Source organism: Diadema setosum, chromosome 2, assembly GCF_964275005.1.
Source record: "Diadema setosum chromosome 2, eeDiaSeto1, whole genome shotgun sequence".
Classification (NCBI taxonomy): Eukaryota; Metazoa; Echinodermata; class Echinoidea; order Diadematoida; family Diadematidae; genus Diadema; species Diadema setosum.
In genome coordinates this window covers 12,997,589-13,013,112 of record NC_092686.1, presented here as the reverse complement: position 1 = coordinate 13,013,112, position 15,524 = coordinate 12,997,589, and the positions used below count along the sequence as shown (strand labels likewise).

The 15,524-nt window shown below is 36.1% G+C and overlaps 1 protein-coding gene across 1 annotated transcript; it reads right to left on the bottom strand.

Annotated features, from left to right (window-relative positions):
• On the bottom strand, positions 1-12,225 carry LOC140238485 (folylpolyglutamate synthase, mitochondrial-like). The gene is made up of 12 exons (XM_072318393.1): positions 12,175-12,225; positions 11,570-11,683; positions 8,462-8,577; positions 7,483-7,690; positions 6,561-6,622; positions 5,232-5,334; positions 4,281-4,358; positions 3,677-3,839; positions 2,934-3,011; positions 2,314-2,540; positions 1,429-1,498; positions 1-371 (listed from the first exon to the last, which is right to left on the bottom strand). Exons 1-12 carry the CDS (start codon positions 12,223-12,225, stop codon positions 52-54), a joined length of 1,590 nt encoding a protein of 529 aa, XP_072174494.1. The 3' UTR covers positions 1-51.
• Positions 12,226-15,524: the final 3,299 nt, after the last annotated feature.

Below are 15,524 nucleotides of genomic sequence, written 5' to 3'. Positions count from 1 at the left end.
TGTGTTTTCTCATGGCATAGCAAGCTTCCTGTAATTGGTTCATTTTCAAGTTCAATTTATGCGGGATCCGAGGTTCACGATTTGACCAACGATGTAGAAATTCCCGGTCACCATCACCTGCACGTGACTTGCGACGTCGAGTCGTCCTTCGTCAACGGATTCGCACGCTTGCAATGGGGGCAGATACAGAAGGTTGTCGACGGCACCAACAGCCCATCGGAGGGCAGCCGGTACCGAAGAGGCGGCCTTCAGTATAGGGCGCTTTGTCTTTCCCAGTTTATCCAAGGCTTCCTCAAAGCAGGTCTTCAGTTTTTCAGAGTTTTTCGTTTCTCCCTCAAAAGTGTACTGCTCTTCATCTGTGTAGAAAGAAGCTAAAAGAGAAGGAAACGCGGATCTCATTTTTACAGGACATTATTGAATTGTTCATTTTTGTCCAAGTCTGTTTCAAGCACACACCATTGCAGCAGCATTCTAAACGATTTATAACAACGAAACAGCAACTTGACTTTTTTACGTGAACAATTATCATGAATGCTCAACGCAGTTTTTTTTTTGTTTTGTTTTGTTTTGTTTTGTTTTTGTTTGTTTTTTTATCAGACAGGAATTCACTGCTCAATTGATATGGACCGGATTTTATATGTGTTATCCTTTAAAATAAAAATAGATTCAGTACTGACTTGGTCTTTAGCTCAAAGTGATATTCCTTTAAAGGTGAAAATTACGTATTGATCTACGTAATCACCGTTCGTAACGGTTCATCGTCCATCGACAGTATCCCTAATCTACGTAGCTATGAACTACATATTTTGTAGATCTCGATCTACCAGACTAAAACACAGTGCAACGTAGTGTTACATACACTCTTAAACAATATTTGGGCAAAAAATGCCCAACTTTTAACCAGCACTGATGGGCAACATACTGTCCCCACAACTATTGGTTAAAATCTGCCCAACTGATGTTGGGTAATGAGTTTGCTATGTGGTTGGGCAAATTAAATTGCCCATCAGCAGCCGCTGTTGACCAGTCAGACTTTACCCAACTTTGCAATTTCCCAACCGTTGGTTATACTATATTTTGAGTTGGGTAATCATTTGCCCAAACAATTTTACCCAATTAGATATTGTTGACAAAATCATTTTTGTGTTGAATTATTTGATGTATGGGTGTTTACCAGAACATGTGTATGTCAAGACATTGTTCATATCTAACATATCTATCTTAATCCTACAGCTAGTCGTAAAGCCTATACCTACATGTACATCACACTCTATATCCAAACATGAAGCACACTAGTAAATTAGGTTTTAAAAGAATGGAATAAACACTATTCATGGATGTTAGTTTGCTGTAGAGTATGCAGATCCCGGTACACGAGCTACGGTGTACAGTCATGGGCAGTGATGGGTGTTTTCCAAGAAAACTTACGATGAGCTTCAGGCAGCGTGCCAGCTATCATCCAACTCGAACTGAAGACGGCGGCATCGAAGTCATAATCCTGTAAAGCACACAATCATATTACATCATTTTAAAGCTCGCGTTGGGGAGGGGGTGGATACAACTGGGCTGAATCTTTGTCGCCCACATAAAGCTCTAAAGAAATTCTTCTCATGGAAGGAGGAAGGGAAGGAGAAACATTCACTTTCGTCCACGCAATGAACCAAATATAAGTATTTGATAATAATGACAATTATAGATAATAATAGCAATAATAGTATAAAAGAATACAAGAATAAAAACACTTATATATCGCATAAAACATATTGTATATATCCCAATCCGTTAATGGAAAGAACCAAATTCTACGTTCTATGAATGTTTTCGCTGAATGAATCTTCCTTATGGAATGATATATCTAAGAATCGAGACAATTTACCAACATCAACGAATTCAAATATGCTTTGAAATGCGTCTTTTATTTTACAGCATGAAGCAAACAAAAACTGTTGCATATGTAAATTGTGTCTACTTTTCCCGAGCATATCCAATTGACAAAATTATGCACTTTATATGGGTTAAGCACAAGGGTTGTTAAATATCACTGAATGCACAGTATATATATATATATATATATATATATATATATATATATATGTTATTTACATGCATATTGCACTTGTTCATTTCTTTGATTAATCAGTAATTGGTAGTCACATCTGCATTAAGTCTAATTGTCATATAGGGATAGGAACGGACAATTAAGAGTTGTAGATTATCGTCACATGAATGGATGATTTTTCCAACTTCCCCATCACAATCTCTATGACAGCTTCCTATATCTCAGACCCTTTGCCAATTTGTTTCTAGTTTTACCGCAAGTTTGGCCAGGACGCCTGCAGTCTTTTCTTTGGCTCTCATGCTGAACATGAGCACGCGGGTCACGGGTACGCCCAGCCTCTCCCTTTCCTCTTCTGCAGCTACCTTGAACCATTCCTTGCACGCAGCCATGCTCATCTCATTGCTCGCGGTGTCGCAGTAGAAGGTCACGTGGTTCCAACGCACAACTTGGTGGCGGCCCGGTAGCGAGCAGTCCTTCAATCCTGGGAGAATAACCAGGCAACTTTTCGGAGTAATCACATGCGTGAAAATGTATGAGAGTTTTTATTATGAGTTTTGAAGGGGAATTCCGGACCAGTTGATAGTCTGATAAGAAAGAGTAAAATAATGCTGATAAGTACTTCCTCTTTTTTTCAAAATCGGATTAAAGTTAAGGACACTATGAAATTGCGAAGTTTTGCTAATTTTAACAAAATACTTCTTGAACAGTCAATAACTGTGAACTAGGAAAGATGAGGGGTTTGACGTAAGCGCCTCACAACTTACCGTAGTTTGCATACACTCAAAATCGTATAATGTTCAAAGATTGCGTCCGACATTACAGAATTATTACAACAATTATTATGATTACATAATTATTGATGACGTGGTCCTACCTTGTATGAATGCATCGGGCAGCACAAATGGCTTCGCGACAGGAATATCTTCATCCGCACTCGGTATCCCTGGAAGATCTATCACATATCAAATCGAAAGAGAAAAGTCGGAGAATTATATACCTTTGACATACAGCATGTACAACGTGATGCTAATTGCATGCAGCTTTTGAGTTTGCGCTCCCGAGAAAAGACAAACGTGATCACAGTCGACTGGGATAGCCCTAGCTTCCTTCACATGTAATTATACTGCTATTTTGATAGCGAACTGATATCATCAATATACATCTGTAGGTGACAATGATTGGTCTCGACTTTGTCCTTCAATTTGACCTTTAAGGCACTTCTGCCCTGAGGTGCATTCATCATCTATTTGGAGGGATTAAAATAGATGGCTAGATGGATATACCCTTAGGCACACACCTGCAGATGTAAATCTACACACAGATCGTAAATAAAGGCATACATATATACATACATACATACATACATAGATTAATAACTACTTTATCGATTAAGATTAAAAAATAAATACGTCTGATGACAAGCCTCACAACGTCATACTGGATATCAGGGACTGTGATCGTTAGGAATATATTATATATATATATATATATATATATATGTATATATATATATATTCATTTTATTTCATAGATGGATTTGATGATCAGCCTGTTATGACAGTACATAAAAAAGGAAAAAAAAAAACAATACCAGAACGACAGAATAATAAAACCAACCTTTAAAGTCATAGCGACCAGGATGTTTCTCCTCAACCCAGCGCTTCGCCATCTGAACAGCCAAGGCGGCGTTGTCGCGTTGAAAGTCACCAGGTATACCAAGTTTGAGCGCTTTGCCATCGGTCTCGTAAGCAGAGAGAGGAGGGCAAACGTAAGGGGTCGCCTGCAAGACGAATACAAATGTATTTCATGTTTCATGTACGCCTATACTTTTTAATAAACATGAACATTACAGTGGATTCCATTCGAGTATGGAGGTACTCACATTTATCATCACACAATGAATATCATAATAACAAATTCTGCATTCAAAATGATAGGAAATCAATAGACCAGAAAGAAAGGAAATGTAATGTACGATATCACTTAAGTAGCAATATCAATGTATTGCAAATAAGATGGGACAAGTGGTACATAATAATATTAGTAATGCATATCTAAGATATTGAAGTTTAACTAATAATCTGGCAGTATCAGATCTTTCTCTCTTTTTTTTTCATGCAGCCTGAGCTCTTGGACCTGCAGCTTGCTTGTTGTTTTTTGAAGTGGTTTACTTTGTATCGTCTTATCGTTGCCATCGACTATACCGAGCAGAGATGCTTACACCAATTTCTTTCGTGCGCTCTGCGATCACCTGCAGAGGTCCTTTCGGCTGGCTGAGGGTGAAATAAGGACGGTCTTTCTGTAAGTAAATCACAACAAATCATTACAGAAATTCGCTTAGCGTTTCTTAGCTACCTAAAGAAAAACATCATTAATCCATGAATTAAGTTTATTGGGGAAAATGACGCAGAATAAAGCAGCTAATCTAGAATGTCCTGAAAACCATTCGAAATTAGCTACAGCGTGTGCGTGTGTGTCGAAGGAAATATTACAACATAATCATATACGCAAGTATTTGTATAATGCATGATATATGATAACTATCACATGTTTATCTAAAAAAAAAAAAAAATAGTTTTAGTTACCTGAGTGTTTATCTATATCTTGAGGAAAAGGTTTTATCTATCAATGGTCAGAATTATGGTGGCCTTATCAATGTTCAATGATCATTGTTTTCCGTGAGGACCCCGTTGAGCATACGGCGTAACATAGGACAAGACGTAATACCACATTCTTATTACACAGCATTGCGAACGTGTTGCGTGATATAACATGACGTAAATATAACATAGCACGTAACTAAACATATTATGATATACCAACATATAAGGCAACATAGATGCCAGCAATCACTCCTTTGAGATCCCTTGAAGTATTTTCCTCTTTTGTTATTTTGAGTAAATTGAACTGGCATCCGCCTTGCAAGACTTGTCTTATCGATAATTTTTTTCAAAATCTATTTTTATCAAAATAATAAACTTTTAATTCCTCTTGGAATGATGTAGCTCTTCCATACTTTATAAGATGTTTCTAATCGTGTCACAAAGAAAAAAAGTTGGCCGTCGACTCTGAAGCTCTATCTCAACCAAAATTATCATCTCTTTGTTTATAGGAAATCATGCGCGTGATGGCATAATTTATTTTCCCCTTTGGGAAAATAATTTTTACGTACCTTAGCGATGCCCGATTTGTGCCAGGCGATGCTTTCCAGTGTGTTTCCAAGATATTCGGGGTGGTCTATACCGAGACTCGTGAGACCAACAACAGTAGGGGTCCTGTGTAGTGCAGTTTGTAAGGTCAGTGGCGTCAGTAATAAGATAAGAGTAACTTTTCTTCAGTCAATAAATGTCAATGGTCAAAAGATTATTAGTCCGTTAAATAAGAGCCATAAGAGGAAAAACAACTGCATACGGTGCATATTAGAGTGTAAGCTCATCTCTGTTGGAAATTCAGCTGTAATTGTATCAAACTTCTGAAAATTCCGGAGTTAAATATCTTATATTGAGACCAAAGTTTAACACCAATTCAAATATCGAGCGCACTTATCACTTTTTTTTAATATATTTTATTATACGTCATTCACTTCTGGCTTGTGGATTTTATCACACACCCCTTCTCCCGAAAGAAAAAAAAATGAACATATATATATATATATACATATATATATATATATATGTGTGTGTATGTGTGTGTGTGTTGAGATTTTATGTATTGGCTCAAAGAAAAAATTAAGAAACAAACTGGTAATGGATTTTTTACCAATGAAATAATAGCATAATAACGGCTCTCTACGTGTTCAATTCTTGTTCTGCTTTGTTTTGATACCGTCATTGTCAAGACTCCTGAAGAAGGCTAGGACGCCGAAAATTTGAGTTGAATAAACTAATGCTTTATTGCTCCCCGCCCCCCCCCCCAAAAAAAAAAAAAACAAACAAACAAACAAACAAACAAACAAACAAACAAACAATAATAATAATAATTATAATTATAATAATAATAATTACAAGTTCATTTCTTCATTTAACATGTTACATATGCCGTGGCAAATTATCATACCTACAGCGTCTCGGATTCAAACTTTCAGCTAAGGTATGTTAGCAACGAGCGAGTAAAGATGGTGTTTCGTCGTAATGTTTGGACTGTAGGTCTTTGATGATGATTACATATTATACGTATATAGTTTGGAGCATTTTTAGAGAGGAAAAATAGAATCGTGCATCCCATGCTGACATAGTAGTTGCGACACAAGCAGTTATGTGTAAAGATGGTAGACCTACATTAACTTATCCATGCGTCAGCATGGATAAGTTCCCCCCTCCCCTTCAAACTGATTCGTTCGTCTAATTGATTTGTTCCCACTCGAATTAAATATATTCATTTTCTTTGACTTCGTTAAGAGATGGTTAGAAGTATATAGTACTTGCTAGATTGACTTAATAAAAATGTTAAACTACGAAGAAAGACGGTGTTTTGAGTCATCGAAAATCGGTACCGTTCTTACCGGAAGACATTCGTGTAGTCAGTTTCACCTCCAATGAACACTTCAATGATGACTACATCAACCTATAGGATACAAACATATCGACACGTGATTTTCAAGGCTGATTACACACGACAGAATATGCATCATTATACTGAAAGATGTGTCACAAAGTGTCTGGAAAAGACTAGTAGTGACAAAAATATATTTTCAGTAATGCATGCAGAAATATTAACATTTATACTGCATGCGTTTGCCACGCATATTTCCATGATTATGTATCCTAATGCAATTTTTTAAGCAACAAAGATTGCGATCAAATAGTTTTCACAATGTATTGATTTCCTGTGTCATAATGATTACCTGCGAAAGAAAAATGTCTGATTTATCACATAGTGCCCTTCACTGGACAAGTTCCTGAACAGTCAATGAAGACGAATGTCCTTATAAAATATGGCAAAGTGTATTCAGTATCATAGTTTATCATAGAGAGATCCTGACAAAAATAGGACATCATATCAATCTTTGTTATTGTTCTTAACATCGCAGTTGATCATATTACGTTCACGAGTTTTGCTTGTGCCATTAAAATCACCATAACACTTTTTTGTGTTTATTTTTAAGTTAGAGACTAGCAAAATACATAAGTACAGGAGCAATAGGAAAGTGTTAGGGATTGGTTTCAATCTTCAACTTGTAAAACCTCGTATACATTCTGATATCGTTGGCAAAATGTAAATAGCAGAATCTCAATACTGCTATCGAAAGTTATGTAAAAAGAAGACAGAGATAAAGAATTAACAGGTAGCTCCTTTTTAATTCCTTATCTTTTGTGTATTTTCTTTTTCTCGTTTGATGTGTAGCCACATGAAAAAAAGGGATCCCTAATCACGACGCACTTGTGAACGTGACATGGAATCATGTTTATACGGGGCTGGTTCACCTTTTCTTTGAGAAATATGTAGAGTCCCAATGTCATCATGTATTGAAATATATTTGGCCGACATTTGTCCATCTCCCACTCCTTAAAGTTCTCCTCCACTTTTTCAAAAATCGGAAAAAGCTCCAGGCCGTAAGTTGCGAACATTCGTCGGGGAACCACTTTACCATTCAAACGTATTCGTTCTCTTGTCGCGTTCATCGGCGGCGAGCTGGTGGAGATAAAACAGTATGAGCCTGGTGATAGACATATTTGAATTATTCTGATATATTCCTAGCCGTCTGAAATATATATATATATATATATGAAGAGTTTGTTTGCAAAAACCGATAAGTCCATATTTGCCAAATTATTTTTAATGGAGATATTTGCGATTAAAGGTCAAGAAAAATAAAGAGAATAATAAGACAATTTTTGCTTCTTTTGACCATAACTTCAAAAATGTACCTGTATATTTAGTGACAAATATATCATTTAAAAAGTATTTTTTGTACTTTATGACGGAGACCGTACTTCAAAATCTTCAAAAATGGACTTATCGTTTTTTGTGAACAAACTCTTCATATCATCTCGGTGGACGAACACTGGTAAACTTTACTGGTCGTCAGAGCACACTCGCAATGATGCAGTTTTCCACCACATTACTGCAGTCCTACATGATAAAACCTACATATTGGCTTTTTGCACAACACTATATCGTACAGCCAACACACATACCAGCAATAACATTCACTAGAATAATCACTAAGAATTACTTGAAGGAGTGAATAACTGAAAAGAGTGAGTTAAGAGTGAAATTGGAGTGAATTTTGAGTGAAAATGTTCATTTTCACTAATTTGGGAGTGACCTCAGGGATCACTCCAAAATCTCACGAGTGATCGCTGAGGTCACTCCAAAATTAGTGAAAATGCCGACCTTATAATATTTCAACAGGCTAGAATAAAAAGACAAATCTATAACTTCTCTTTAATTGCAACTTGCCTTATCAGCCCCGTTTTAAATCCACTCGCCTGAAGGATCTTCTCTGTGAAGAAGCACGTGGAACCTTTGCCCTTTGTTCCTGTGACGTGAATCACCGACAACTGGTCCAGATCGTCCTGTGGTATAAAGTCACATGATTAGTCTCGGGCAAGCTTCAGCCATTGTAACTCAGTGGAGAGCTCAAAGCAGGGAGATGAGTCTCACCTCCCTGCTCAAAGCAAGCATTCCATCCAAGCATATCCACGACAAACAATAATAAAATGGTTGCCTTTAACAACGAAAGAAGTCTTGTCAAACCCAACGAAGTCAACATATTATGAGGATGATTATATATATTGTGTAGTTTCTTCTAGCTGTCACAATAATTTTCGTTATGACAATATTGAAACATCGGTCACTCCCCCTCGCTCTTCCACCGTTTCACCAAAGGTATTCTTCTAGCAGGAAAATAAATAAAAATCATGTATTGAATGACTGTAAGACTTGATGGTGAAGTTGTAGTAGATAAGGGGTTCATACCATATGCTTTTAACGATTTTTTGCAACTATTTGAAGTAAGTTAACCTCATCACAAAAGATACCAGTAGAATTTATTTTAGTATTATCTAGATAATTCTTTTTTTTTTAGTCTTTTCAATATTTTTGACACCTGCTAAACCAACAGACAGAATAATGGTAGATATTGTCTTAAGGATGAAAAACTATACAAGTTCTGGCTCCGATTCTGTATGTATGAAAGTGTTTAAAAGAACCATTCATTTACCAATAATTCATTATGGGTTTACTGTCTCCAAAATATTATTTCCCTGATCAGATAATATACAAAAATAGTGATCGAAGTGAATTTAATGATCATGATAATATTATATAGACCAATTTCTGTAATATCAATTTTTGCAACAATTTTTGAAAGATGCATATACAATACAGTTCTTGCCTTTTTAGATTCACTGAAAACGTTCTTCATAAATCAATATGGATCTAATGGGGACACTCCACATCTACTGCAATATTATGCAATCGAAAGAAAAGACTACGCATTATAGTTATCTATTGATTTGTCAAAGGCTTTTGGCATTACAGACCATTATATTTTACTCAACGATTTACAAGAAGCTCTATAGTTTTAAAGTTACCTAAACGAGCTAAATATTACACTCTCTTATCCATGTTCAATCTATAGGAAAATTCAGTCAGTTGTGGAGTGCCACAGGGGTCCATTATTGGACCCTTCTCTTATATATATATATATATATATATATACATATATATATATATATATATATATATATATATATCAATGATTTGACGAAATGTCCAGACATGATTTATTATATATTCTATTTGCTGATGACACGAGTGTATTCAAATCAACTTCATGCCGATTTAACACATCTTTTAAGAAATATAAATTCTCACTTAATTGGTGAAATCAAGGAAACTCCTTGGTGAAATCACATCATTGGCTCACCTCCCTGTTTTAAGCATATAAACAGATATATTAAATGTACGATGTAGGAAAAACTTTTTTTTTCAAACACGTAGCACACGTTCCCTTAATGAAACATTATTTCTTTGTTATGGTAAGAGAATCGTTAATCATGTTTCTTATGTTAAGGTCCCACGGGTATAATTATATATGAGAAATTGTCATGGAAAAACCATATATAGTCCACTTATTTGATACGCTATCAAGGAATATTGCGATACTCAGGAGAGTACAATTTTCGCCTATGACTGCAGGTCTCCTGAAGTTAAAATATCACTCTTTGATCTCAGTTCACCTACCTTATCTTTCTCTAACTTTGGGGGTTTTCATTTAAATGCGTTATTTACCATTTGCAGATGAAACAAAAACTCGGCTTAATATAGTGCTTAAAATTGTTCTAAAATGTGAGTTATAAGGATAGAAAGGACCAATGTAAAAATCTTTATCATGACAATCAATGTCACGTACTGTTAGATATGCAAAATGTGAACAATAGTTACAATAAAATTGTTTCTAGACTAAACCGTCTAGAGTTATGATTATTGAGAAAATAGTGATATCTCCTTATATTTTAGATTTTATCGCGATTTTTTTTTTTATATGGTAGGATGTTTTGTGATACAACTGACCTACACATAGGCATCAACTGTGATAAATCGAACATTTTTAAAATCACTGCTCACAATGGTAAACTGTACCTGTAAGCGTAATCTTACTTGCTCTATTCGTAAAGTGTGTGTGTGTGTGTGTGTGTTTAAAAAGAGCAGTACATGTAATAAGACATTCACATTATTAAGGCCATCACTCCCAATGGTAAGTAATGCTAATTTACAGGCATGCATTTTCATACATAATTGTCACAATGCTAATATTAAGAAATAATTCAACTGCTATCTTAATTCAAACTATCCTGTACAAACACAAAACAAAGAAAAGGGAACAATTATTACCCACCCTTTCCACGAAATTAAATATTCAAATACACAATTATGTCATCAAAGAGCGTCGGCTCGGAATATCTGATAATGTTAAAAAAAAAGAAAATAAATATTGAAATGTTAAAACGATTTAGCCAAACAAGAGGTCAAATGTACAAAAGTAAATTCATATCGCAAACTTGATTTGTCATCATGTTTTTCAGTCCTTGCCACTCTCCATACCTATCCCCTCTTTTCTCTTCTGTCATAATGCAATTTATGTACATTGTGTATTCTATAACAGACCATCATGTATTATGTCATAAGTGGCCTTTCATATAAACAAGCCCGGTGTGCTTCCATAAAACTTTTGGTTTTTGATCATTTCGTAACGAAATAGGCCAACAAAATAGGCGACGCTTGGCGGCCCATAAAAAAAAAAACTATGGTCTTTGTCCATGGGTTAAACCATGGTTTCAATTGTACCACCTTCGTGAATTCGGGCCTATATATTTAAGTGGCTTGGGAGTCGAAGCCCTCCCGCCCCCCCCCCCCCCCCCCCCGTTGCATCGGGCCTGCTGATGGTTCCTTACATACTAAGATTGCTTTATCTTGTTTGACCGGGCGTCGAAACCTTCACACACATACTCACACACACACACCCTCAAATACAATACGTCATCTTTGCTAGATTACACTCACGTCCATTCCAATTAGTTTGAGAAACTTTTTTGTCGTTTTCGCCCGCATACCCAAGGGGTCATGTTCGAAGTCAATGCGATACTGGAGGTTCCGTCGAAATTCATCTTGCCAAAGCTGTGTGTAAAACCAAAGCAGAATAATAACATTGACTGAAAAACAGAAAAGTGGTTGGTGGATTTGACAAGAGACACGAAAAAAAAAAATCTTTCAACATCGTCGCGAATGAAGAGAGAGGATGAAGAAGACAATGGTGTTTGTGGTGCGTTTTGAAACAGATCAAAAATGTTATCTTACCTTGTTACAGTTTAATAAAGATATCATCTATAACACGGATATGGTGATCATGTCCCTGTTTCAAATTCTCCTTTAAAAAAATATCATACTCTTTGACATTTTCAATGTAAGATAATGGTATTGCTTACATAACTCAAAAAACCCCTAAATCTTAACTAATCTCGATCACTTTCCCTTCTGATAAATAGTCAAAATCTCTCTCTCTCTCTCTCTCTCTTTGATGTTTGCTATTCATTCCAAAAAGAAATAATGATAAAGTAAATGATTTTCATTCGTTATTCGATGGAAAGTTCGAGAGATGTCAATCTTACCTTGAAGAGGTCATCGTCACTAAGTGCGCTCCAATCCTTGTCTTGGTCCATTTTGTTCCTTCCTTATGCTTTTAACAGAGGAATTGAGAGATATTAAAGGCATGATTTACCATTTGCAGATGAAACACAAAAGTCAGCTGTAGTGCTTCAAAATGGTTCTGAAATATGAGTTAGGGATAGAAACAACCAATATGAAAATTTGAATCAGTATGATTAATGTTTAGTATTGTTAAATATAAAGATTTGAACAGTAGTTACTATTAGAATGTTTCTAGACTAAACCGTCTACAGTTATGGTTTAGTGAGAAAAATAATGATATCTCCTTATATTACAGGCTGTATTGTGAAATATTTACGTGGTGGGATGTTTTGTGATACACCTGACCAACACATATGCAGCAAATGCTGTAATTCGTACATGTACATAATCATATCTGATGTAACGGAATTAAGCAGAAATAAATCAAATCAAATCAAATTAAAATCAAATCAAATTCGAACATTTTTTTTCTTTTATCACTGCTCCCAATGGTAAACAGTACATTTAACAACCCATATATGTTAATAGCTGGTAAATGAATTGTGTCATTGTGCGTGGACTGATTGATCATGGTTTACATAAACCTCGAGGTTAAGGCTTGTCGTCTGAACGTAACTATGTTTAGGCCTCATTGGTCTTGCCAGGGCTTTGATATTAATCATTATTATCCTATAGCCTTCCAATTATTCAATTACGATCACCTTGGTCGAGAGGGAATTGGTAAAAAATATCTTGTCCGCTGACGAATAAATCGTGTTAATGTACACTGATCAATTACTTCTTTAATCACGAAGTTTCTGACTCTTCAAGTTTGCCTAAACTATAGGACTATAAGGGAATTCCCGGGTGCAGTTGATGGAAGCACAGGACATGCCGAATGGTATACAAATACAGCGGACTTGAGAGATTCTTGTTGAAATTATGTGCAGGAGGTGACTTCAATAGTACTATTTTCTGAGGGTCACAGTCCGAAGAAAATAGTGCTGTTGAAGTCACCGAAGGCACACAGTTGAACCCAGAACCTCTCAGGCCTGGTATATCTACGTTATACATATTTCGTCTCCTTCTCACTACCTTCAAAAGAGATATATTTTTCATATGCAAAGAAATCTGGTGTAATCTGAGAATCTGTCTGGTGGATCTTAGAAAAATGGTACAGTCACTATCATAATGACTCTTAGAAAGAAATATGAATGCGTCTGCATGTGAGGAACGAAACCAAAGAAAAATTCCTGATCAGCATGCTCAGAGATCTCAACCGTTCGGCTTTCAAGGGGGCTGGGGAGGGGCGGATGTGATCTCCCATTCTAATCCCTATATTAGGTCTAGGTAATTGGATATAGTTACTGATCTTTAGCCTGACAAGTAAAAGCAAATGGACCACGAAAACACGTTTCTGAGACGTAACGCTAATCTGCAGTGAAGTGCACACGTAGACTGCACACTCAAATAACAAAGTTTGGGGGAATATGAGTAATATACGTGAAATCCTACCTGAAGCCCAGACTGCAACGGATTCTGGAGCTGTAGCTTTATGACTGGTGGCACGAGGAATAATGACAGAAGTTCTACTGTATCGGCTGATATAAAGTTTGAATTGAATTGAATTGAATTGAATAAAGCAGTAGACACACACACATACACACACATGCACATCACGCAACAATGATGCTTCAAGCTTCGTCGATTTCGTTGAAGGACTGAGGGAGCGCATTCTGATCACGCGGAACATAACCACAATAATCTGTTTCCAGTTGAACTCTACCCAGAAAAAAAAAACGGTTGAGATTTTTTCGAAACTTTTTTTAAAAGAAATGTGACAGAATAGTCAAGGCAAAGTAATTTTCCTACCCTTTCATGGCTTTCAGCTGACTGTCCGTTGTCCAAACTTGATCAAGCCGACAAGAAACTTGGCCGTCGGAGAAATCAAAGTGCCCTACCTTCATTACCGAAACTTTCCTCAAAAATTGTGTTTTGTTTTATTTGTTTTTCTGTTCTAATTCCAAATATTACTGTTGGTGCCTGATCAATGCTGATCAATGCACATGTATACGACAAACAACACTTTGCTTTGGCTATAGAATATATCTCTTTGGTCACACTTCTCCGGCCAAAATGTGTGGGTTTTTTTTTTTTCTTTTTTTTTGGGGGGGGTGGGTTTGTGTGCGTGTGTGTGTGTGTGTGCGTGTGTGTGTGTGTGTGTGTCAGTGTTCTTTTGTACATCCAACGGTCGAAATGCATTTGAACTCAGTTTAATCTGATGATTGTGCAGTTATAGAGAAAATTTCCTTTTTATCTTCTTAATTATTCTCGTTGACATAGAAAACCAAGCGATCGTGTAGAAGCTGTTGTTGTTCAGAGAATAGTAATAATCTACTTGCTACCCAGGAGACCAGTGTGATTTCATACTCAAACGGTTTACGGAATAGTTCCTTTAATTTTTATATCAGATGACTGCTGTGCCTACTCAGGTGCATGAGACCGGTCCAGCGAGAAGCGATCACGCCATTGTAAGGGTGGAGATCACCATTACTAGATACGTTCTAGTTGTCGAAATGAATGGACCGAATTCATTATTGATGAAACTCAGTAAAAGAAGTGTGTTTTTGCGTTTTCTGTGGGAAGGAATATAATATATACATGTATAGTGACAGCAATGGACTAAACCAGAACACGGCGGGGCTGTGCAAAGATAGTTCTCGGTAATTCTGATAATTCGGGTGATTCAGATAATACTAAGAGGGCTATTAGCCCAAAACCTCAATTAAAGGGGTTGCAACCCAACAACACAGCCACGTCTCTCGAGCAAGTTTTGCTGGCGATATATATATATATATATATATATATATATATATATATATATATATGAAGAGTTTGTTCGCAAAAACCGATAAGTCCATATTTGCCAAATAGAGATATATGCGATTAAAGGTCAAGAAAAATAAAGAGAATAATAAGAAAATGTTTGCTACTTTGGACCATAACTTCAAAAATGTACCTTTATATGAAGTGACCAATACAACATTTAAAAGGTATTATTTTGTACTTTATGACAGAGACCGTATTTCAAAATCTTAAAAAATTGACTTATCGGTTTTTGCGAACAAACTCTTCATTATATATATATATATATATATATATATATATATATATATATATATATAGGCCTGAGCATTTATGCAATTATTGTAGGGAATTGCATGCAGAAATGATATCTATCCCAATAGCTTTTGTTTGCCCTGTAATACCCCTTGCTTTACTGCACTGTAATAATCCCCAATCACTTCGCCTGATATCATGAGAAATGATT

What these genes read in the sequence shown, in the direction of transcription:
- LOC140238485 (XM_072318393.1), bottom strand. Translation starts at nt 12,225, where the DNA reads ATGGACCAAGACAAGGATTGGAGCGCACTTAGTGACGATGACCTCTTC. An exon ending in TGGTCGCTATGACTTTAAAG is followed by an intron (nt 3,012 to 3,676) that starts GTTGGTTTTATT and finishes GATATGTGATAG; the next exon opens with ATCTTCCAGGGATACCGAGT. An exon ending in GCGTCCTGGCCAAACTTGCG is followed by an intron (nt 1,499 to 2,313) that starts GTAAAACTAGAA and finishes TGTGCTTTACAG; the next exon opens with GATTATGACTTCGATGCCGC.